The sequence below is a fragment of the Grammomys surdaster genome, unplaced genomic scaffold (assembly GCF_004785775.1).
Source record: "Grammomys surdaster isolate TR1022 unplaced genomic scaffold, NIH_TR_1.0 167, whole genome shotgun sequence".
NCBI lineage: Eukaryota > Metazoa > Chordata > Mammalia > Rodentia > Muridae > Grammomys > Grammomys surdaster.
In genome coordinates this window covers 7,924,886-7,944,783 of record NW_021604615.1, presented here as the reverse complement: position 1 = coordinate 7,944,783, position 19,898 = coordinate 7,924,886, and the positions used below count along the sequence as shown (strand labels likewise).

At 50.3% G+C, this 19,898-nt stretch overlaps 1 protein-coding gene across 1 annotated transcript; it reads left to right on the top strand.

Moving 5' to 3' along the window:
• The first annotated feature begins 1,350 nt into the window (after positions 1-1,350).
• On the top strand, positions 1,351-17,668 carry Adprhl1 (ADP-ribosylhydrolase like 1). Its single transcript, XM_028766392.1, has 7 exons — positions 1,351-1,695; positions 6,743-6,907; positions 9,362-9,487; positions 9,920-10,060; positions 12,584-12,711; positions 12,865-12,997; positions 17,318-17,668. The coding sequence occupies exons 1-7, from the start codon at positions 1,485-1,487 to the stop codon at positions 17,473-17,475; spliced, it is 1,062 nt and encodes a 353-aa protein (XP_028622225.1). The 5' UTR covers positions 1,351-1,484; the 3' UTR covers positions 17,476-17,668.
• Positions 17,669-19,898: the final 2,230 nt, after the last annotated feature.

Here is a 19,898-nt window from a genome sequence, read left to right as displayed (position 1 = left end):
GTTCTCTCCAGGGCTGGAGAGATGGCTCAGTGGTTAAGAGCACTGCCAGCTCTTCCAGAGGTCCTGAGTTCAATTCCCAGCACCCCATGGTGGCTCATCATCTAAAATGGGGTCTGATGCCCTCTTCTGGCCTGTGGGTGTATGTGTAGATAGATCACTCATATACATAAAATAAAATCCTTTTTAAACATAAAGTTCTCTCCAATTGTATTTTAAGTCCAAGTGATCCCCTGCCAATTCCAGATGTGACAGACTTAAGTCACAGGAGGGCCAGCACTGTCTGAGCCTGCAGGGTTTGTGCTTGAGACAGGGAATAAGGAGGTGGTCATCTTCCTAGTTCATTTCAAACCTTTACAATAGTGTGCCCATCCAGCCTCGTTATTTAATAATTCCATGAGCAGGCAGTGCTTAACCATATTTGACAGTGTCTGCATAGACACACACAACTCTAAAGTTTAGCATTGGAGCCCCTCATGGGACACTAAGTTGTGAAACAATAACCTTTTCACGGGAGCTAGGATGTGCTACATCTTGTAAAGTTTTCTCTCGTGACATGTTTTCAATGGAGCTGAAAGTCAGACCAAGGGCCTCGTAAACATGAGGTAACTTAGTACTCTGTTGGAGTGACTCCTGCAGCCCTCAGCCCTCAAGTTTATAATAAGGAAAGGGGTTTTCGTTTGTTTTTTGCTTTTTATTGTTTTGGGGTTTTTTGGTTTTGTTTTGGGGGGCGATTTGGTGGGGTTTTTTTTGGTTTCTTTGTTTGTTTGTTTGTTTGTTTTTGAGGCAGTATTTCTCTATGTAGCTATAGCGATCCTGAACTCACTCTGTAGACCAGGTTGGTCTCAAACTCAGGAATCCACCTGCCCCTGCCCCTGCCCCTCCCCCTGCCCCTGCCCCTGCCCCGCCCCTGCCCCGCCCCTGCCCCTGCCCCGCCCCTGCCCCTGCCCCTCCCCTTGCCTCCTGAGTGCTGAAATTAGAGGCGTATACCACCACCACCCAGCCAGAAAAGTTTTCTAAAAGCATAAAACTACAATGGATGGCTCTCAGCATTGAGCTGAGTGAAGGAAGGCAGATAAGAAGGGGCAAGAGGACAGTGTTTATTTGAAGCTGGGGCAGAGCTGATGGCAAAGAACGGATGGAGCGGTATGCTCACACTGTGGCGTGCATTGCTCTGCCTGCAGGGGGCACAATCCACCAAGGCACTGACACAGTAGCACAGCTCAAGGGCTCTGAGCTGGCTGAGTGTCCCCTGGCGCCAGCAGGCTCCTTTGCTGGAGAGCCAGTGCTGTCCGGATAGCTCCCACGTGGTGATCTCTGAGCCTTTATCTCATTGGTGGCACCTGCCAAGGCAGGAAAGGAACGCCTGACCATTTGGAGAGTGCTGGATGGTGATACAATGACCAGTATAAGTGTCAGCCGGACTGGCTAAGGGTAGCCAGGAGGGGACAAAGGCAACCGCAGGGTAAGAGGGGTCACCTTCCAAGATGGAGAAGTTCAAGGCTGCGATGCTGTTGGGGAGTGTCGGAGATGCCCTCGGCTATGGAAATGTCTGCAGGGAGAACAGTGTTCTAGGCTCAATCCAGGAGGAGCTGCAAAAGACCGGGGGACTGGACAGCCTGGTGCTCTCACCTGGGAGGTGGCCAGTGAGTGACAATACCATCATGCACATCGCAACTGCAGAGGCCCTCACCACAGGTAGGACTGGCTGGCATATGCTCCGAGTGTGTTGCGGCACAAAGATCGGCCGCCTGTGTTGATAGCAAACCAGTACCAAGAACCCTGAAGGTATTGCCTTAGTGCCCTGTGTTACCTGACACTGTTGCTGAAGGTGGTGATTTAATACTCACCCAAGACCTGGAGCCTGAGAGGCAGCAGGTCATGTTTCTCCTGAGTGTCTTTGGGGGACAGCAGCGCTTGGCAGATAATTCATCTCCAGATTCTAAACAGCTTCGCTTGTTTCTGCGTTATGTGAGCAAGCCACTGGGAGCTGCCCTGGGTGTGTGTGTGGGGGGGAGAGAAAGCACAGACATGGGTTCTCATTGCAGAAGGTGAGCATCTTGTTTTAAGCCTATTACAGAAGAGCTTGAAATTCAGGCCCTCTGAGATAGCATTGTTTGGGAATGGTATCTCAGATCCAAACAATTAAGGTTGAACTATCAGTCAGAGTGATTCAGTTTGGGGTATTGTTTGTGAGTAAATGCTCTAAGAAGTGTTTTGGACATGGGAGAACAAAGCTTGTTCCCTAAGGAGCAGATCAGTGCTAAGATCAACAAAATGTTACCTGGATTTCAGAGACACGCACATAGACACGCACCGTGTGCCTTGTCTCGACAGGGTGTGCTAATATCCCGCAGGGCTGACATGCCATCATTGCAAAGTTGAGACCGGAGGCCAGCGGTTGAGCCAACAGACTTCACTTACCCGTTCTCCGCTCTGTCCGTCTGTCATGGGCACGCTCAGCTTAGTTCTGTGCTCATTGTATAGGAATGCCACCAATGTCATGTCCCTAAATAGAGCTGAAGCACATCGATAAGATACACAGTGTCACGGCTCGTTGAAAATGGTGAAGTATCTCTCTTGAGTGTACATCATGATGAAAGCCAGGTATTTATGGATTCTGCCATCATTGTATAGGAATCTCATCAACTCGCCCCTAAATAACTGGAGGGGGGAAGTAAAGCCCATTCCTAAGGCGTAGCGTCACCGCACTGTGGGAAGTGAGAGGCATCAAAAACACGGATTCCAAATCTTTATTTCTTGTCACATTTTTGGGGCATACTTATCTGCTTTTAAGGTCAATGGTACAGCTCAGAGCCCACCATATCCCACAACCTCTGGAGAACAGGACTTAAAACCGCAACCAGAACTAAGGACGCTTGCTTTCATATTGTCACTTATATGTACACCAGTGCACAGCCAAGCAAGCCACAGAGGTGCTTGTGGGTGCTTACTGCTGATGGGAGTTCTGAGAGTGCAGAGTGCTTGGCGTGTGTCTGTCCCTGGGGCTTCCCTGGAGAGCCCCTGGCTCAGGCAGGTCCTGTGTAATGACACAGGGTACTTGGGATTAGATCAATGGACAACAGTCCACTCAACATGAAGTACGTACCTTTAGGAAGATTTGGGTCCATTTACAGTATTGGGGGTTTCTGGTTTGTTTGTTTGTTTGTTTGTTTGGGGGGAAAGTGAGTTCCTTTCCAGTCACCAGGTTTACCATGCAAGTGTTGCTGTGTTGTGTCCTGTCATAGACTCTTCTTGTAGCTCGTGAACACCTCTTTAGTTGAGCCTCTAGTTCTCAACCTGTGAGTCACGACCACTTTGAAGTCAAATGACTCTCACAGTGGTCACTTAAAACCACTGGAAGACACAGATATTCACATCATGATTCATAACAGTAGCAAAATTTCAGTTCTGAGGTACCAATGCAATAATTTCATGGCTGGGGGTCAGTACAGCGTGAACGGTATTAAAGGTCACAGCGTTACAAAGGCTGGGTACCGCTGCTGTACACGATAAGCATGGTTTTTCTGCTCACTGAAACTCAAGGTTTTCTCTTTAAACAACCCAGTCTTTAACCGTTGTAGTCCACTTTAGGAGGCCTTGAGGACGTGTCAGTGATAGTAGGCACAACTCCTTGCAGCAAATGTGCACGAGGAGCTGTCCCGCCCACCTTACACGCACTATCCCACGGCCATGTCATTGTCACACTCTAAAAGGTGGCTTCAATGTTTCCACAGGTGAGAGATGGACACCCAGAGTAGTTGGGTAACTCGTCCAGTTCTGTGCAGCAAACTGACAGGACATCCAGGCCACCTAACCACAAGCTGTGTTCTTGCATACCCTATCTGCTGCCTAAGGTCCAGGTGGCCACAGAACTATTTATTGAGGAGTTTGGGTGCCCTATAGCCTGCTTCCCAGAGTGCAACCACTCTTGACACAATTAAGCCAGTGTCACTCAGGATTCCATAACCCAGCAAAGACCATGTGATAGATAAGCCAGGGCTCGGCTGCCACGGGGACCACAGCTCATTGACAGTCAGCTTGTGCCATTCAGGACACAGGAGCAGAAACAAGGACAAGGCCTGACGTTCTACAAGTCGGGTCAGTAGTCCTGATCCGAAGACCTCACTCGGGGGTACAGAGATCGAGGCAGCTTCTCTACGTCCCCAGCGGGGCACCCAGTAAGCATGAGCTTTGAGTGCGGCTCATGTTGGGACCGTTTGCTCTGGGGCCCAGGTATGTAGCTCCACATTCCTGATGGCTGCGTCTGAGCCTGAGGAGCTGGTGAGGTGCTCACATCCCTGTGCCTTAAAAACCCTTGGGGCTGTGAGAGTCAAGCAAAGCCACAGGAAGATGATGAGAAACTCAGGGTGGCAGTAGTGTAAGACCACCAGGCTAGGGTCCTGGCCTCCAGAGTATCTCGTGTCTCTGAAGGTAAAGAGTTCTGGCTAACTGTTGACTGCCAGGGCCAATCAGTGAGGAGAGACAGGAAGTGCCTCAGTGCACAGTCTGCAGGGAACTTGAGACCAGCAGAGTAAGGGTACGCCAGACCCGTTCCTTTTCTTCCTCTCAATGGCTCTCTGACAGACACACAGGCTGAAACCAGAATGAATGAGAGAGGATGCAACATTGTGGAATTCTTTGATATTTTACTTCAGACTTGGTCATGGTATTTTGCTTATTATAATTTTTTTAAAGATTTATTTATTTTAAATGAGTACACTGTAGCTGTCTTCAGACACACCAGATCCCATTACAGATGGTTGTGAGCCACCATGTGGTTGCTGGGAGTTGAACTCAGGAACTCTTAACCGCTGAGCCATCTCTCCAGCCCTATAATATTTTTTAATTAATTAATTAATTAATTAATTTTGTAATCACATTAGCTAAGAGCTGCTGGCCTGTCTTCTAAAGTGATTTATCCTTCGGGAGGATGGGTAGGGAGGTAGGGAGACGAGCTTTGAAGTCAAGGCAGAGTGCCCAGACGGGTCAACAGATTGACTGGCCTGTTTCTCTTTTATATTCCAACCTGAAAGGACAAGAGTCTGTGGCTGCTGGATTTTTATGGACCTCTTGTTACTCTGAGAAAGCTCGGTTTCAGTTGAAGGCAGAGGTTTCGTGGTATCTGATTTATAATAATTGTTTAAGAGGGCCTGGGCAGTGCTGGGCTGCCAGAACAGAAGAAGAAGCTGCCATTTGTAAGCAGATAGCACTGGAAAACTGGTGCCAGCCGCTTGGACCTGCCTCCCAGCAGGGGTTCGCATGCAGGAGCAGCTAATTTTATTCCTGTGGGGTTGCCACATGAAGCCTGGCTGGGATTTAAGTCACTCCCTCCTCCAAAACAAAGTTAAGCCCATCCTTTTTCCTGCCCCAGTTCTGAGCTAGGCATGAGCCCTGAAGGGAAGAAGGATGGTAGGGTCTGCCTCTGTTCCAGGCGCACTGAGCAGGGCAGGAGAGGGGCTCTTTCTCCAGGAGCTCAGAGCTGTGTGTAAAAGCTCTGTTCCCACGAGGGGACCAATTCTGTCAGCTCAAGCACTTCACTCCACTTGGCAACAAGGGAGTCTCGGAGGTTTCCAGCCCTCTCTGCTCTGCCACAAGTTGTCTCCAGTCCCTGACCTTTTCTAACTACCCAGCTCTCAGCAAACACAGGTCACCATGGCCATTGAAAGAGCTAGTGGCACTTTATCCTAAGCACAGCTGTGGCATAGGACAAAAACCCGGTGGTTGCATGCAAGAGCATGTGGAGGAGCAGAACCCACAGCCTCACCGGGTACCAGGACTACCACCTGCTCTCCAGATGCTCACACACGCCGGACTCCACTGACCACACATGTGCGACCTTTTGTCCACCAAGCTGTGGATTAACTTAGTGACCAAAAATCTCTGGCTTTGCAATCAAAACCCATCCATTGTGGCCATGGCAGTCTTCCTGGAGAAAATGGTGGTCACTCTAGAGCATGTGAGGTGGAAATGAACCAGACACCATGTTGGCCAATGGTGGCTTCCGTATGGACTAGCACTTTTCATCCCTGTGCCCCCTGATCTTCAGGGGTTTGACCCATTCTGGTCCCCCAGATGCACTTCAAGGGACCGAGGCACATTTGGCAATAGCAGCCACACAGAGCCTGGGTTTTCCTAGGGAGAGGGTAAGTGGGAGCTAAGGCTCAGTGACATCATCCTGTCTCCTGGTGTCCCTTCACAACAGTGAGACCACTGCTGTACATGGTGTCGTCTGATGTAGTTTATTTGTCTTAGTTAGGGTTTACTGCTGTGAACAGACACCATGACCAAGGCAAGTCTTATAAAGGACAACATTTAATTGGGACTGGCTTACAGGTTCAGAGGTTCAGTCCATTATCATCAAGGCAGAAGCAGGGCAGCATCCAGGAAGGCATGGTGCAGACAGGGCTGAGAGTTCTACATCTTCATCTGAAGAATGCTAGTGAAAGACTGGCTCCCAGGCAGCTAGGACAAGCCCACACTCACAATGACACGCCTCCCAACACTGCCACTCCCTAGGTCAAGCATATACATCATTCCAAGCAGGTGAGACTGTTAGTGGAAATGAAGGCAGTAGGTGTTCCCTAGGCTCTCAGGACACCAGAATAGGTGTGACAGGCCACTGGAGGTCTAAAATTCATCCAGGCAGCAGGGGTGTTGCCATTGATGGAACCTGTTCCTACACCCACTCCCTCACATACTTGCTATCCTCCCTGAGATCTGTCTCCCACCCCTTCCTCCACAGACTACTGGTGCCTAGATGACTTGTATCGGGAGATGGTAAAACGCTACGTGGAGACGGTGGAGAAGCTCTCGGAGCATCGACCAGACCCTTCCACCATCGAGGGCTGCTCCCAGCTGAAGCCGGATAACTACCTCCTCGCGTGGCATACGCCCTTCAGTGAAAAGGGTCAGGAAGTTTTCTGTTCAGAGACAGACCCTACAGTTAGGGACCCTGTGTGTGTGGATGCTGGCAGCCCACCCTGGCACTTGGTGTGGTATTCCTATCTGTCTGGATAAGATGCTTTGGCAGGCAGGGGATCCCCTGTGAGCTATCCCAGCTTGCTTGAGCATCTCTTAAGGATGCTGTCTGTGCGACATCATGCTTCCCCAGTAGGGTTTTTGCTACCCATCTTCAGTTTCCTTTAAGGACAATTTCCCGCTGCCTTTCCTTGAAGCTTGTGTTACGGTAAGGAGAGGTGCCGTCCATGTTCATGTCTCCTGTGTTCTATGCCATGTTCATGGGAAACAGCACACAGGCAGGCACAGCTCCCGCCTCTCAGGGCTTCTCCTCCTCTTGTGCCTGTCTCACGCTGGTACCCCCGTTTATAACAGTGACCCCACAGGTCTACATTTACCCTGAAGGGAGCAGCGTGCACATGCTCCACTGTGGGCGTCACACTGTCACCCGATTCCCCAGCTCCATCCATCTGGGGACCTGGGCTCACTCTTCCCAAGCAGAAGAGGAAGTGCTGAGAATTAGGATGTTTCTGAACTGAAGGGCAGGAGAGCAGCAGAACATTCGTGGCAGAACCAGGCCAGACACTGTACACTGAGTAGGCCAAAAGAGAACAACCCAGTAGAAGGAGCAGTGTGAGCGGTGTAGATGTTACCAACAGGACAGAGCATTTGAACAGGTATGAAGGAGTCACGACTGAGGGTAGCAGTTTAAACAAGTATAGCAGGGCTACTGTTCTGTTCTTATGTCTGTGACTGGGATAAAATACCCCAGATGAAAGTGGTGTAGAGGGGAGGGGGCTTATTTCAGCTATGGTTCCAGGTTACAGACCATCATCATACAGAACTCAAGGCAGGAACTTTAGTCAGCCAGTCACCGCACCCACTGTCGAGAGCAAAGAGAAATGAATGAATGTGTTTTTTCTTGTTTGCTTGCTTGTGCTCAGCTCAGCTTGGTTTATCCACTTTTAAATATTCAGGACCCTTGACTAGGAATGGTGCCGCCCACGGTGGACTGGGTTTTCCTACATTAATTGATTTAATTAAAACAATCCCCACAAATATGCCCACAGGCCAACCTAGTGTAGACAGTCCCTCGTTGAGACTCTTTCCAGGTTATTCTAGACTGTGTCATGTTGACAAAACGGGCCATCACAGCTACCAACCAGGAAGACCTCAGGGTCACCACTGTGGTACATGAGGAGGCACACAGAGCTTCCTCTCAGACAGGGCAAATGTGCTGTGAACTCTTGAGAGGGAAACCCAGTATTATCTGTCAGAACTCTTTAATGAAAATGCACTTTGATCTGACATTCTACTTCTACAAGTCTTAAACACCCATAACAGTAGCATGGTAGAACAAGCGCACAGCAATGTATGTGACGGTGACCCTTGTACCGTCAGCTGTCCTAGCAAACACCCTGAAGAGAATGGGAAAGTTCTATATTAATGCAACAGAATGCCTCGTAGGATATTTAAAACCATGAAATAGATCTGCATGTCAAGATGTGGAAATTCTTGGTTATAGATTGGTGGGGGAGAAAAAGCAGGATTCCAGGGCTGGAGAGATGGCTCAGTGGTTAAGGGCACTTGGCTGCTCTTCCAGAGGTCCTGAGTTCAATTCCCAGCAACCACATAGTGGCTCACAACCATCTGGAATGGGATCTGATGCCCTCTTGTGGTGTGTAGTGATAGTGTACTCACACACATAAAATAAATAAATCTAAAAAAAAAAAAGCAAGATTCCAACCACTTCCCATATTTATGGAAAGGACGTGCATGTGGAGAGAGTTCACAGACTGTACACACAGGAGACTTCTCAAAGGACAGTAGAGAGCCTCCGCAGCAGAAATAAAGAATATTCGTGTTTTGATGTACAGAAGTGCAGTACATACGTGAAGTGCCCGGGGAGGAGGCCAGAAGAGGACTCTGTGCCTATGATAACTTAATGAGAGTTTTTAAAGAGAAAATCTCCCAGAAATGGTGGCTATATAACAAGACTCTGTTTCAGAAAAAAAAAAAAAAAAGGGAGCAAAGAAGAAAGAGGGGGGAGAGGGGGAGGGGGAGGGGGAGGCGGAGGGGGGGGGGGGGCGGGGGAAAGGGAGAGGAAGAGGGAGAAAGGAAGCAGCAGACATGTCTGATTCAACACTGCTTCAGCTGTACCCTGAGTCAAAGCATATCACGAGACTGCCCTGGGCCAAGAAAAAGTCCTTTTTCAGGGGCTAAATAACTCCACTTTCTTGTGACCTGACCCAGATTTTCTCTTGCCCAGGATTCCCACGGCCTTAGCTGCTCACTCACTTAATCCTCCAGTGTCCCATAGACCTCATACTTTAGAGCTTGTGAATGCGGGACTCCCACGGGTCACGGAGGCAAGCCCAAGCTCAGGCGTCTGTCACCCATGTAGGCTCGGGATTCGGAGCCGCCACCAAAGCCATGTGCATTGGGATGCGGTACTGGAAGCCAGAACGGCTGGAGACCCTCATCGAAGTCAGTATCGAGTGCGGTAGGATGACTCACAACCACCCTACAGGTAAAGAGCTGCCCTGAGCGGGTGCTGAACAGGGCCAAAGGGGTGCAAGTCTGATGCCAACAATGATCCACTGGAGGACAGAAGTGACATCAAGTGTGATTATGTTGGGGAAGCCATGCAAGGGAAAAAATTCCCATGGTTCCTATATCATGTAAGAACAAAAAAATAGGGGTATAGTTCTTGAGGGGAAACTGAGCTCCTGGCTAATGAGCTCCAGTCGGTTCTATGGGTTGATGCCCTTCTCCACAGCCTGGCCTATGCTGGGTGCCTCTCTGCTTAGTCTCTGGTCCCTGTAGCAGCCATGAAAAGTTGTCTTGTCTATCATACAGAGGGAGAGGCAGAACCCACAGCACTAGAGGTGGGTCTGTTTGGACTCAGAAAGCCACTGGCCCGAGTTAACAGAGGTGTATCTCTCTCCATGTTTCCCTCTAGGTTTCCTTGGGTCCCTGTGCACGGCACTGTTCGCCTCTTACGCAATACAGGGAAAGCCGCTTGTACAGTGGGGAAGAGAGATGCTGAAGGCGCTCCCCCTGGCTGAGGAGTACTGTAGGAAGACCATCCGGCACATGGCAGGTGAGCCTGACTTCCTCCCACCCTAGTGCCTTCCGCTCACCCGCAGCACATGTGTTCACACTCAACTCAAGCCCCACACCAGCCACCCAAAGGCCTAGAGAAGCCTTGGTTTGTGTGGGAAGGGCTGACTTCACACAGGTCCTCACCGGTTCAGGGCAGACACTGCTCCAAGTTGTATCAGGACCTCAATGAGAACCACAACCTTATGAGAGAGCGGCTTCTTCCCCAGTATCCTGAGGTCTCAGAGATGCCCACCCACTGCCTCTCCAAACAGACACCAAAAAGAGGACTGAATCCCACCTACATTTCACACAACCCCTCCCTAACCTGTTCTTGACTGAAGAGATGTATCCCATGACACGCACTTCCATCTGTATCAAGATGGGTCCCCATGCCACAAGTCCCCAGAGACCATGAAAGGCACATGTGCTGGAGGTTTCTATCTGTCCTCACTAACCCAGAGCCTGTCAACCTTTTAGATATGGTCATTCTATTTATCAGATATCTGGCTTTCAGGGTCTGACGTACAAGGAGCAAAGTATACCCCACCCTCACCTGCTTAGGAGTGTGGCACAGTAGACATAGACACAGGAGCCCGAAGGCAGGACCAGAAAACTCAGTGTTCACTCCCCAGGCCATTGGGTACACGGAACACACTGTCACCCCAGGGCTGCTCTACACGCTACTAGGGGTGTGTGAGTGTGGGGTGTAGGTGGCTCCACGTGTTGGGCCATGCACCTAAGTAGGAACAAACTTTCTAAAATAAGCCACCAAGGTGCCCTGCAAGAAGGAGGGTTGTGAGCCACAGCTTCTCCAAGACAGCATGAAGCTCCTAAGCAGTCCCAACAGTCACCACGAGGGGGCGCATGCTCTAGAGGGTTCCAGGAGACCTTTACAAGGACACAGAACACAGAGGACACCCACTTGGCCTCAGCCCTGGGGTAAATGGGGCCCAAAGGATGGCCCCAGGCACTGGAGCTAGCCCATCTCTGAACAGTCCGACCTTCATCTTCTTCACCTCCAAGGAACACTTGCGTCATCTAGTTTTTGCTTAGTTTAATCCATCATTCCCTGGTTCCCCTGGTTCCATCATTCCCATGTCCCCCGAAGGCCTTCCAATGCTACCCATAGTAGGTGGGCTGTTTCTCTCACCCAAGCAGGGTCACCAGATACTCCGAAGACCAGAAGGGAGTTGCTGTGACAGAGTAGAACCTTACAATGCAATGTTCACATTGCTAAGGGACACCCAGGACTCCAGAACCCCGGGTAGCTGTTTTCATTCATGTGTGTCATTCATGAGGGCATGAGGCTGAGGACAGAGTCCACTGCCAGGCCTTTTGGAGATGTCGCTGTTTCTGGGAGGTGACCCCAGAGAAACAGTCCTACTATGCCTGTGTGATCTTAAGTGTGTGTAACCCAGAGCTTTTGGAGCCCCTACAGCACTTTGAATACAGCCTAAGTCCACTCAGCAGCTGCTCTGTAAACACCCTGGAGAGTGTCCAGTGAAGCCTCTCCAGGTCCGAGAGGCAGTTGAAAGAATCAGACAGGCTTTGCCAGTCCTGGGCTCTGAGTCTGGAAATCTCCCTCCCGAGCCTCAGGCTATCATCACCTCCCTGAGTAGGGAAAGACCTGGGGACAATGCTGCTCCACACAGGCCTTTGGCCATTACTGGTATTCAGGCAGGCAGTGTTTTAGCTTTGTGAGGCCCAGCAGGCCCAGAATCCCAATGTGCTAGACCAAGAAGCTGTCCCAGGGCTGCCTGGCTTCTCTGCAGCCTCTGCCCACCACCCTGGAGCCCTTTACCTGTCCTCTGCTGGCCATAGACAGAAAACAGGTACTAGATTTTCACCTTCAGCTATGCCCCCCAGTCCTTACCAGCCCCCAAAGGCCCAGGCGATCCCCACCCGTTGGCACCTCCAGAGGAGGATACACTGGTAGCCTCCCAGAGCAGGCACCCCCGTTTGCTGCGGCCATGTCTCTGGAGATCTCAGTCCTCTGTAATATGAGTGGTTGCTGGCCACTATCCAGCTGGTACCCTCTTCATCAGCTGGACCAACCACAAGTACTTCAGCTTACCTGGGGCTTGGGTTTCAGGCTATCAGTAATAATGAAACTGCTCCTCTTACTGTGCTTGCCCAGGTTTAAGTTAATCAAAATACAGACTTCCCTATTGATTTTGTTTTGGATTTCTGGGTGTCTTAGGGTGGGTTTTTTGGGGGGAGGGTTCTCTTTTCAGTAACTTATGCATGCTAGGCAAGCCCTCTTAACCCTGGGCTATGTCCCCTAAGTAATTAAAATTATAGGCCTATCAATCACCCTGCGATCCATTTCTGCTTTAGAGAGCAGTCAAGTAACCCCAGTGTTGTTTTGCACGCTCCCCACCGCCTGTGCTACTTCTGGAAGCAGCCGTACTTATCAGAGCTGCTTATTTTTTGGCACAGACACGCCAGCCCCACAGCTGCGGCTGGGGGAGGGCATCCCTTCCCCCGTCCCCGTGCCCACCTGCCCTGTGCTTGCCTCTAGAGTACCAAGAACACTGGTTTTACTTTGAAGCAAAATGGCAGTTTTATTTGGAGGAAAGAAAAATCAGAGAAGACTCGGAAGACAAAGCCACCTTTCCCGACAACTATGATGCAGAGGAGAGAGACAAGGTGAGTCCGGTCCCAGCCCTGGGAGATGCCTGTGCTCCGTGGAACTCTGCCAGGACACAGCGAGAGAGTGACACAGAAGGGCGGGTGGGCAGCAGCCACAGGGATGGACTGGGATCTTCTCCTGGACTTACATTGACCTGTGGTTCTCTTCAGACCTACAAGAAATGGAGCTCCGAAGGCCGAGGGGGACGGCGAGGCCACGACGCCCCCATGATCGCCTATGATGCCCTTCTTGCTGCGGGGAGCAACTGGACTGAGCTGTGCCAGAGGGCCATGTTTCACGGAGGTAAGACGTCCTCCTTTGGTAATAGATGCTTCCAGAAGGTAGTGATCTGTACTCTGAAGCACTTGTAGGTGTTTGGGGTTCGCAGACATGGGGTTCAGCCACAGACCCAGAATCCAGGCTCATCCCCATTGCTGGGCACACCCTGCAGTCGCTGACTGCACACCCTGCTGTCTCTGACTGCAGCACACAAGCAACTGTGGCATGTGGGCCACAGATACGGTTACAGTAACCTACTTTGATGTGACCTACATGCCTGCCAGGCTCATAGGTGACCACTGTCAGGACAGTGAGCAGGCACAGGAACTCTTCTCTCTCCAGCCACCCCTTCCTTCAGAGCGGGCAGGTTTCTGAGTCTGTGTGAAATGCTTCTCTTCCTGAGGCCAGTGGTCCCCCAGTGGCCCCCACTCCATGGGCTTACCAAGTGTGACAAACAATAAGAACTGTGCAGAACTCCACAAACACTAGGCTCACCAATGTTTGCTGGTGCACAGTACTTCAGCTAGGACAACCCATGTCCACACCGCCGAAGCCAGCTGTGAGGAGGGCAGAAGGAACTGAGGCAAGGTGGGAGGAGTCACCTCATGGAGCCTGTGTAGGCGGGAACATCTTGTACAGACAGGAAGGCAAAAACACACAAACTTGCATTCCCCTCGTCCTTGCAGACAGGAGTAGAGTAAGCTCAGAGGATCTAGAACATGAGCCACCATGTTCTGAGGCAAGCTAGACAACAAGGAGGGCTGCAGGGTGCCCGGCATGACCAGGAGAGGCAGGATGGACCTGGGTGGCTGAAAGACTCTGACAAGGAAGTCACTGCCCTTGCAGTTGCCTCTGTGCAGGACAAAAGCATCTTGGTGCGGTTGAGCATGTGGCCAGAGCCCTAAGATGCTGCCAGTGGAGTTCTGCATGGGACTACAACATTGTCCCACAAACTATGTCGAGTCCTTCATTCTTTCCACTCTCCTCAGAGAACTCAACCCATCTCAGGGCCATCCTGGAAGCAGGCTTTAGTGGGAGAGACAGAAAAGCTGTGGGAAGTCAGGCGTGGCTAGTGTGGTTCTGTCGTTCCTGCCGTTCCTGGGTGCTTGTGTTCAGATCTCTCCCAGGACCAGTACTCAGGTCTCTAGGTGTATCTACTCTGAGAACCACAGCCCTGACCTCCCCTCCATCGGACCTTGTGGTCCCAGCCTCATTCAATCCGGTTGCTCGTCCCTCTGTGTGTGCACAGGTGTGCCTGTGCTAGCGCATGAGGGTGAGTCTGGAACACTACCAGGACTCAGAAGTGGCTTGGGGTCAGAGGTCACGTGGGGAGCAATCACAGACAGTGCCAAGGTTCCCAGCCAAAGAGATGAGGGCCACATGACTTAGGTGCCACAGCCCAGATTTATTTTTCTGTTAGAATTGGCAAATTTTTGAAGCCTTGTGTGCTGTATAAGTGCACTCCATTGTCCTCCTTACAACTGACTTTTTGATATTAATATACACGGGTGTGTTTTCATTGGAAGTATTTTGGATCATTTCTTATATAGGTTTCCATGAACGTGTCTTAGTGTGTAATACTTTGGATGGTTCCTCAAAATGTTTTTTTCTCATTAATTAATTTATGTATTCATTTTAGATCCCAATATCAGCACCCTCCTCTCCTCCCAGTCTACCCTTCCTTCCCCTATTCCCCCTCCCCTTCTCCTCTGAGAAGGGGGAGGCCCCCACTGGGTATCACCCACCCTGCCCTGGCACATCAAGTCACTACAGAACTAGGTGCATCCTCCTTCACTGTAGGCCAAACAAGGTCCAGTTAGAGGAACGGGATCCACAGGCAGGCAACAGGTTCAGGGAAAGCCTCTGCTCCGGTTGTTGTGGGGAACCATATGAAGACCAAGTTGCCCATCTGTTATGTATATGTGAGGGTGGGGGGAGGGTTAGGTCCAGCCCATGCTCGCTCTTTGCCTGGCGGTTCAGTGTGAGTTTTTAAAACTGCCTGAGACTGCAGGGAGCAGGCAACTCTCCCTCTGAAAAGCAGGCTGCGGAGTGGGGGAGACGCTCAGCAGATGGGTGGCTTAGTATGAGTAGGGTTCTGAGTCTGACCCCCGGCATCGTGCACACGCATACCCACACGCGCATGTACACTCACACACGCAAGAGGCATGGTGTTACATCTCTGTAATCCAAGCACTTGGGAGATGGAAGCATGAGGGTCATAAGTTCAAGGTCACACTTGGCTATATAGTGAGTTTGAAAGCAGCCTAGATCACATTGGACTCCATCTCTAAAAAAAAACTGTGTGTAAGACAGGGAGCAGGCGTGGCTCAGCAGGTAAAGGAAATTGTAGCCAAGCCTGATAACCTGAGTTTAATTCCAGGTCACGGTAGAGGGAAAGAACCAACTCCTTCCTACAGGCTCTGTGGCACATGTGCACACCCACGTACACACAATAAATAAGTGTGCTAAAGTCTTTTTTAAATGGGGGGGGTGCTGGTGACGGGATCAGTGTATCTCAGTTGATAGGGTACTTGCCTAGCATGCACTGAGCCCTAGGTTCAATCCCCAGCACCTCATAAACTGGCTGTGACGATGGCATGTGCCCACAGTCCCAGCATTAGGAACATAAAGAGTTCGGGAGTTCAAGGCCACCCTGGGCAGCAAAAGACCCTGACTCAAAACAAACTATGGGCTGGAGAGGTGGATCTGCTATTCAGTGTATTTGCCACTCTCACAGATGACCTGAGTCCTCTTTCCAGCATCCACACAGTTCCTCACAACCACCACTGATCCTAAGTCCAGGGGTTTTGATATCCTCTTCGGACCTCCATCAGCAACGGACACACATGTGGCACACACGCATCCATGCAGGCAAAGCACTTATATCCATAAAATAAAAATAAGTATTAAAGAAACAAACAAAGAAAAGTAGGCGGCGGCTGAACTTTAACACAAGCCAGAGAAGGAAAGGCGGTGACCACGACTATCAGAAAGAGAGCAGCCCGGTGCGTTCTGCATATTCAACTTCAAGGACACTTATGAATTGTTATGAGGTGGGTAGCATATTTATGGAGTGTCTTAGTTAGGGTTTTCCTGCTGTGAACAGACACCATGACCAAGGCAACTCTTACAAGGACAACATTCAGTTAGGGCTGGCTTACAGGTTCAGAGGTTCATCCATTATCATCAAGGCCAAAGCATGGCAGCATCCAGGCAGGCATGGTGCAGGAGGAGCTGAGAGTTATACATCTTCATCTGAAGGCTGTTGGTGGAAGACTGGCTTCCAGGCAGATAGGGTGAGGGTCTTAAAGCCCACGCCCATAGTGACACACCCATTCCAACAAGGCCACACCTCCTAATAGTGCAACTCTCTGGGTCAAGCATATACAAACCATAACATGGAGTAAGATAACTCTTTTCTCTTCTCAGTCATGATGGGCTAGATCTCCCTTTTAGAATATTTCTTCCCGGGCGGTAGTGGCGCACAACTTTAATCCCAGAACTTGGGAGGCAGAGGCAGGTAGATTTCTGAGTTTGAGGCCAGCCTGGTCTACAGAGTGAGTTCCAGGACAGCCAGGGCTGCACAGAGAAACCCTGTCTTGAAAGACCAAAAAAAAAAAAAAAAAAAAAAAAGAATATTTCTTCCCATAATCCACTAGGAAAGGCTAAAAAGGATGGATGAAAAGCACAGTGTAATGAAGCCAAGTGCACATGTGTACCCTGGGAACAGAGTTTCTGATCCAGAGGGACAGCCTCACTGTAGCATCGACCTCGCTTGACCACAAAGTGGTTCTGACCATCAGGAGACACAGCTACCACATGCAGATGCATTTTCTTGGTTGCCTCACACATAACTCCAAGTTCCAAAGATGGATCCCATGGCCGCCTCTCCGCTGAGAAACTTGAGGCTTTATTAAGAAAGCTGAAACCAGGCCTTTTCAGATTTTCAGGCTGTACAAACAGGACAGGACTCAGGCTGTCTTTTAAGACTCCATTCCCCCAGCTCTGCTACTCTCGCCTACCTGCTACCTACCGCTGGGTTGGCTTGTGGTAGCAAGATGTCACCTGAATAGGAGATGGAAAGGGGGACCCCTGTAGATCAGGGAAGGGCTTGGTGCTTACAACTTCGACTGCCTCAGTAGCTGGCAGCCCACAGGGTCCTGTATATTTTGAGGGGACTGTGATGTACCCCTGGCCGGCCTGATATTCACTTTCTAGGCCAGGCGGGACTTGAACTCATGACAGTATACCCACTTCAGCCTCCGGGATGGTCTCAGAGATGTGGGGGAGCAGGCTTAGTCATCGGGGAGCCCCTCTAGGATGCACTTGTGTTTGCTGTTTCAGGAGAGAGCGGAGCGACAGGGACGATCGCCGGCTGCCTCTTCGGGTTGCTGCACGGCCTGGCCACTGTTCCACGTGGCTTGTACCAGGAACTGGAACACAAAGGCAGACTAGAGGATTTGGGCACAGCCCTGCACCGCCTGTCCACAGAAGAAAAGTAAAGTGTTTCTGACGTTTCCCCTCCCAGAGGTCAGCCTGTAGTGCCCGCAGGGTTAGAGCCTCCCCTAGGAGAGGGTAGACATGCGCAGTTATCACCCAAGAGACACAGATGCCTCACGGGCCGTGATCCAATTGTAACTTTCCCCTCCAATATCAAACCCTCTTTGCTGTATAAAATACATTGTCCTAAGAGAAGATTTTTCCTCACCCTCTCTGAAGCCTGGTGCTCTGCCCCTCCCCCACCCCATCTCTTGTGCTCACTGCACACAAACCTCCAGATGGTTGGTGACAAGCTATCTCCTGGACAACAGGTGTATTTCACTCTGCCCAAAGTCCAGCGATGCTGGATCCCTTACTTGAACAGCACGCACAGCTGTGGCTCTCCGTTGGAGAACCTTCTTCAGTCTTCCCACCGCCTAGCTGTATCTACCTGCGACCCTGCCGGCACACTGTGGGGTAGGGCATCTGTCTTCTGAAGTCAGATTCATTCATGTCTCATAGTAGAGGTGGTTGGTGGCTTCAAGATGTACTGAAATGGAGTAATTTTAACCTTTTTACCATGTTTTGGTCACTAATATTTTACTGGAACCTTTATGAACATTGAGAAAGCCAGGCAGCAGGTGGTCTTCTGGGTCACATGCGGCACCTTTGGTAGGTGAGATCCATGTCGGAGAAAGTCTTTAGCCGCGGTGTCCCGTTCCGTGGTGTTTCCCCAGTACGGGTTGGCTGGCAGTGTGGAGAAGGTGGACACATGCTCCTCCAACCGTGGCTTTCAACACAGGTTTTCCTCGGTTAGTGACGAGTATGAAGCCAGCCACCATCGATGACAGCCACCATCGATGACAGATGGCTGGGGCCGTGCCTGGGCAGCACAGCTGGGGATGTCCTGTTGGTCCTGTGTCCTTTTCACAGGAAGACTTGCCTCTGAGGAGAGCCAACACTGTCTGCAGTGGGAGGCTGGTGGGGTCCCTTTGAAGCTCTGATGGGTAGAGACAGAAGCATCCACTTGTTGGAATCTGTACAGCCTATAAGATGCAAACTCTCCCCGGACCTCCCCTGCTTCTGAGGGATGGTTAAATGGGATGTGAGGATGCCTCTTCCCCCTTGTGGTTTGTATCTAAGTAGGTGGCTGAGCAAATGGCTGTGGACTTTATTAGTAAGGGGCGCCACCACAGGCTTAGGGATGTGTTGGGACTTCTTGAAGTTAACCTATCCCAGGTATCCTAGGGAACTATCCTGTATTTATGGTGAAGCAAGCATGTCTTGTTGTTTTTTTGAGAGTTCCTGGCTTCCATTTTGTGGTCAAGAGTAGAGTCATATGGTGGGCAGGTCTGTGGTGCTTGACACTGAGCAGGTAGGGGTGTGTGTGTGTGTGTGTGTGTTTACTATTTTTTTTTTTTGATTTGAGAAAAGGTCTCTATATAGCCCTGGCCTAGATCTCACTATCCAAACCAGACTAGCCTCATACTCACGGAGGTTTGTCTGCCTTGGCCTCCCTGGTACTGGGATTAAAGGCATGCGTCACCATGCCCAGTTAAATTGTTGGTTTTATTTTGTTTTGTTGGGATGGGATTTCACCGTGTAGCCTGAGATGGCCTCAGACTCATGACCCTTCGGATGTGCTCAGTCTCCCCCACACTGGCTACAGCTTGTGCCACCATATCCAGATGACTTCCACATCTCTTGTGCAAGCAGATCAGTCTCTACCAAAGCACAATAAGTTTCGCTTCATTCTGGGACCATTGCTTTGCTTTCCTAGTTCTGATATCGTGGTGTAGACAACATCTTATTGTCCCCTAGTTTAATTAGCGAGTGAGGAAGTAGCTACTATGTCTTATGAGCGTAACACCTTATGAGTCTAGTGCCTGAGACTAAGGGAATATTGTGTGCTCTGCTTCAACATGAGGTCGGCACATCTGTGTGTTAGCTTTTGGAGGGATCGGTGTTTCTTATTCCTAGGTGACAAACTGGGGTGACTTACATGTGTGGGCCATAGATGCATTCCGCCTAAAACAACTGAGGAGCATCTGCCGTTGGTCTAGAGGCACAGGCATGTAGGTGGAATCTGAGCATACACTAAAAAGTCTTGGTTTCTGGAGAAGGTGATCTCAGGAACGATCTGTACTCCAGTGTGTTCTCAAGAATGTGTATGAGCTTATGCCTTGGTTCCCAGCAAAGAGTCATGTTCCTGGAAGAGGAATACACATTATGTGGTGGACAAGGCTGGTCAAGAGATACAGGGTTTTGGAATTCTGGTTAATTTAGATGAATTTACCTAAATTCAAGAAAGAGGGAGGGGAAGAGAGAGACATAGAGGCAGAGAGAGACAGAGATAGATAGAGATAGACAGAGAGAGACAGAGAGACAGAGAGAAAGGCAGAGAGAGAGAGAGAGAGAGAGAGAGAGAGAGAGAGAGAGAGAGAGA

What these genes read in the sequence shown, in the direction of transcription:
- Adprhl1 (XM_028766392.1), top strand. Translation starts at nt 1,485, where the DNA reads ATGGAGAAGTTCAAGGCTGCGATGCTGTTGGGGAGTGTCGGAGATGCC. An exon ending in TACGCCCTTCAGTGAAAAGG is followed by an intron (nt 6,908 to 9,361) that starts GTCAGGAAGTTT and finishes TCACCCATGTAG; the next exon opens with GCTCGGGATTCGGAGCCGCC. An exon ending in GACCATCCGGCACATGGCAG is followed by an intron (nt 10,061 to 12,583) that starts GTGAGCCTGACT and finishes GCTTGCCTCTAG; the next exon opens with AGTACCAAGAACACTGGTTT.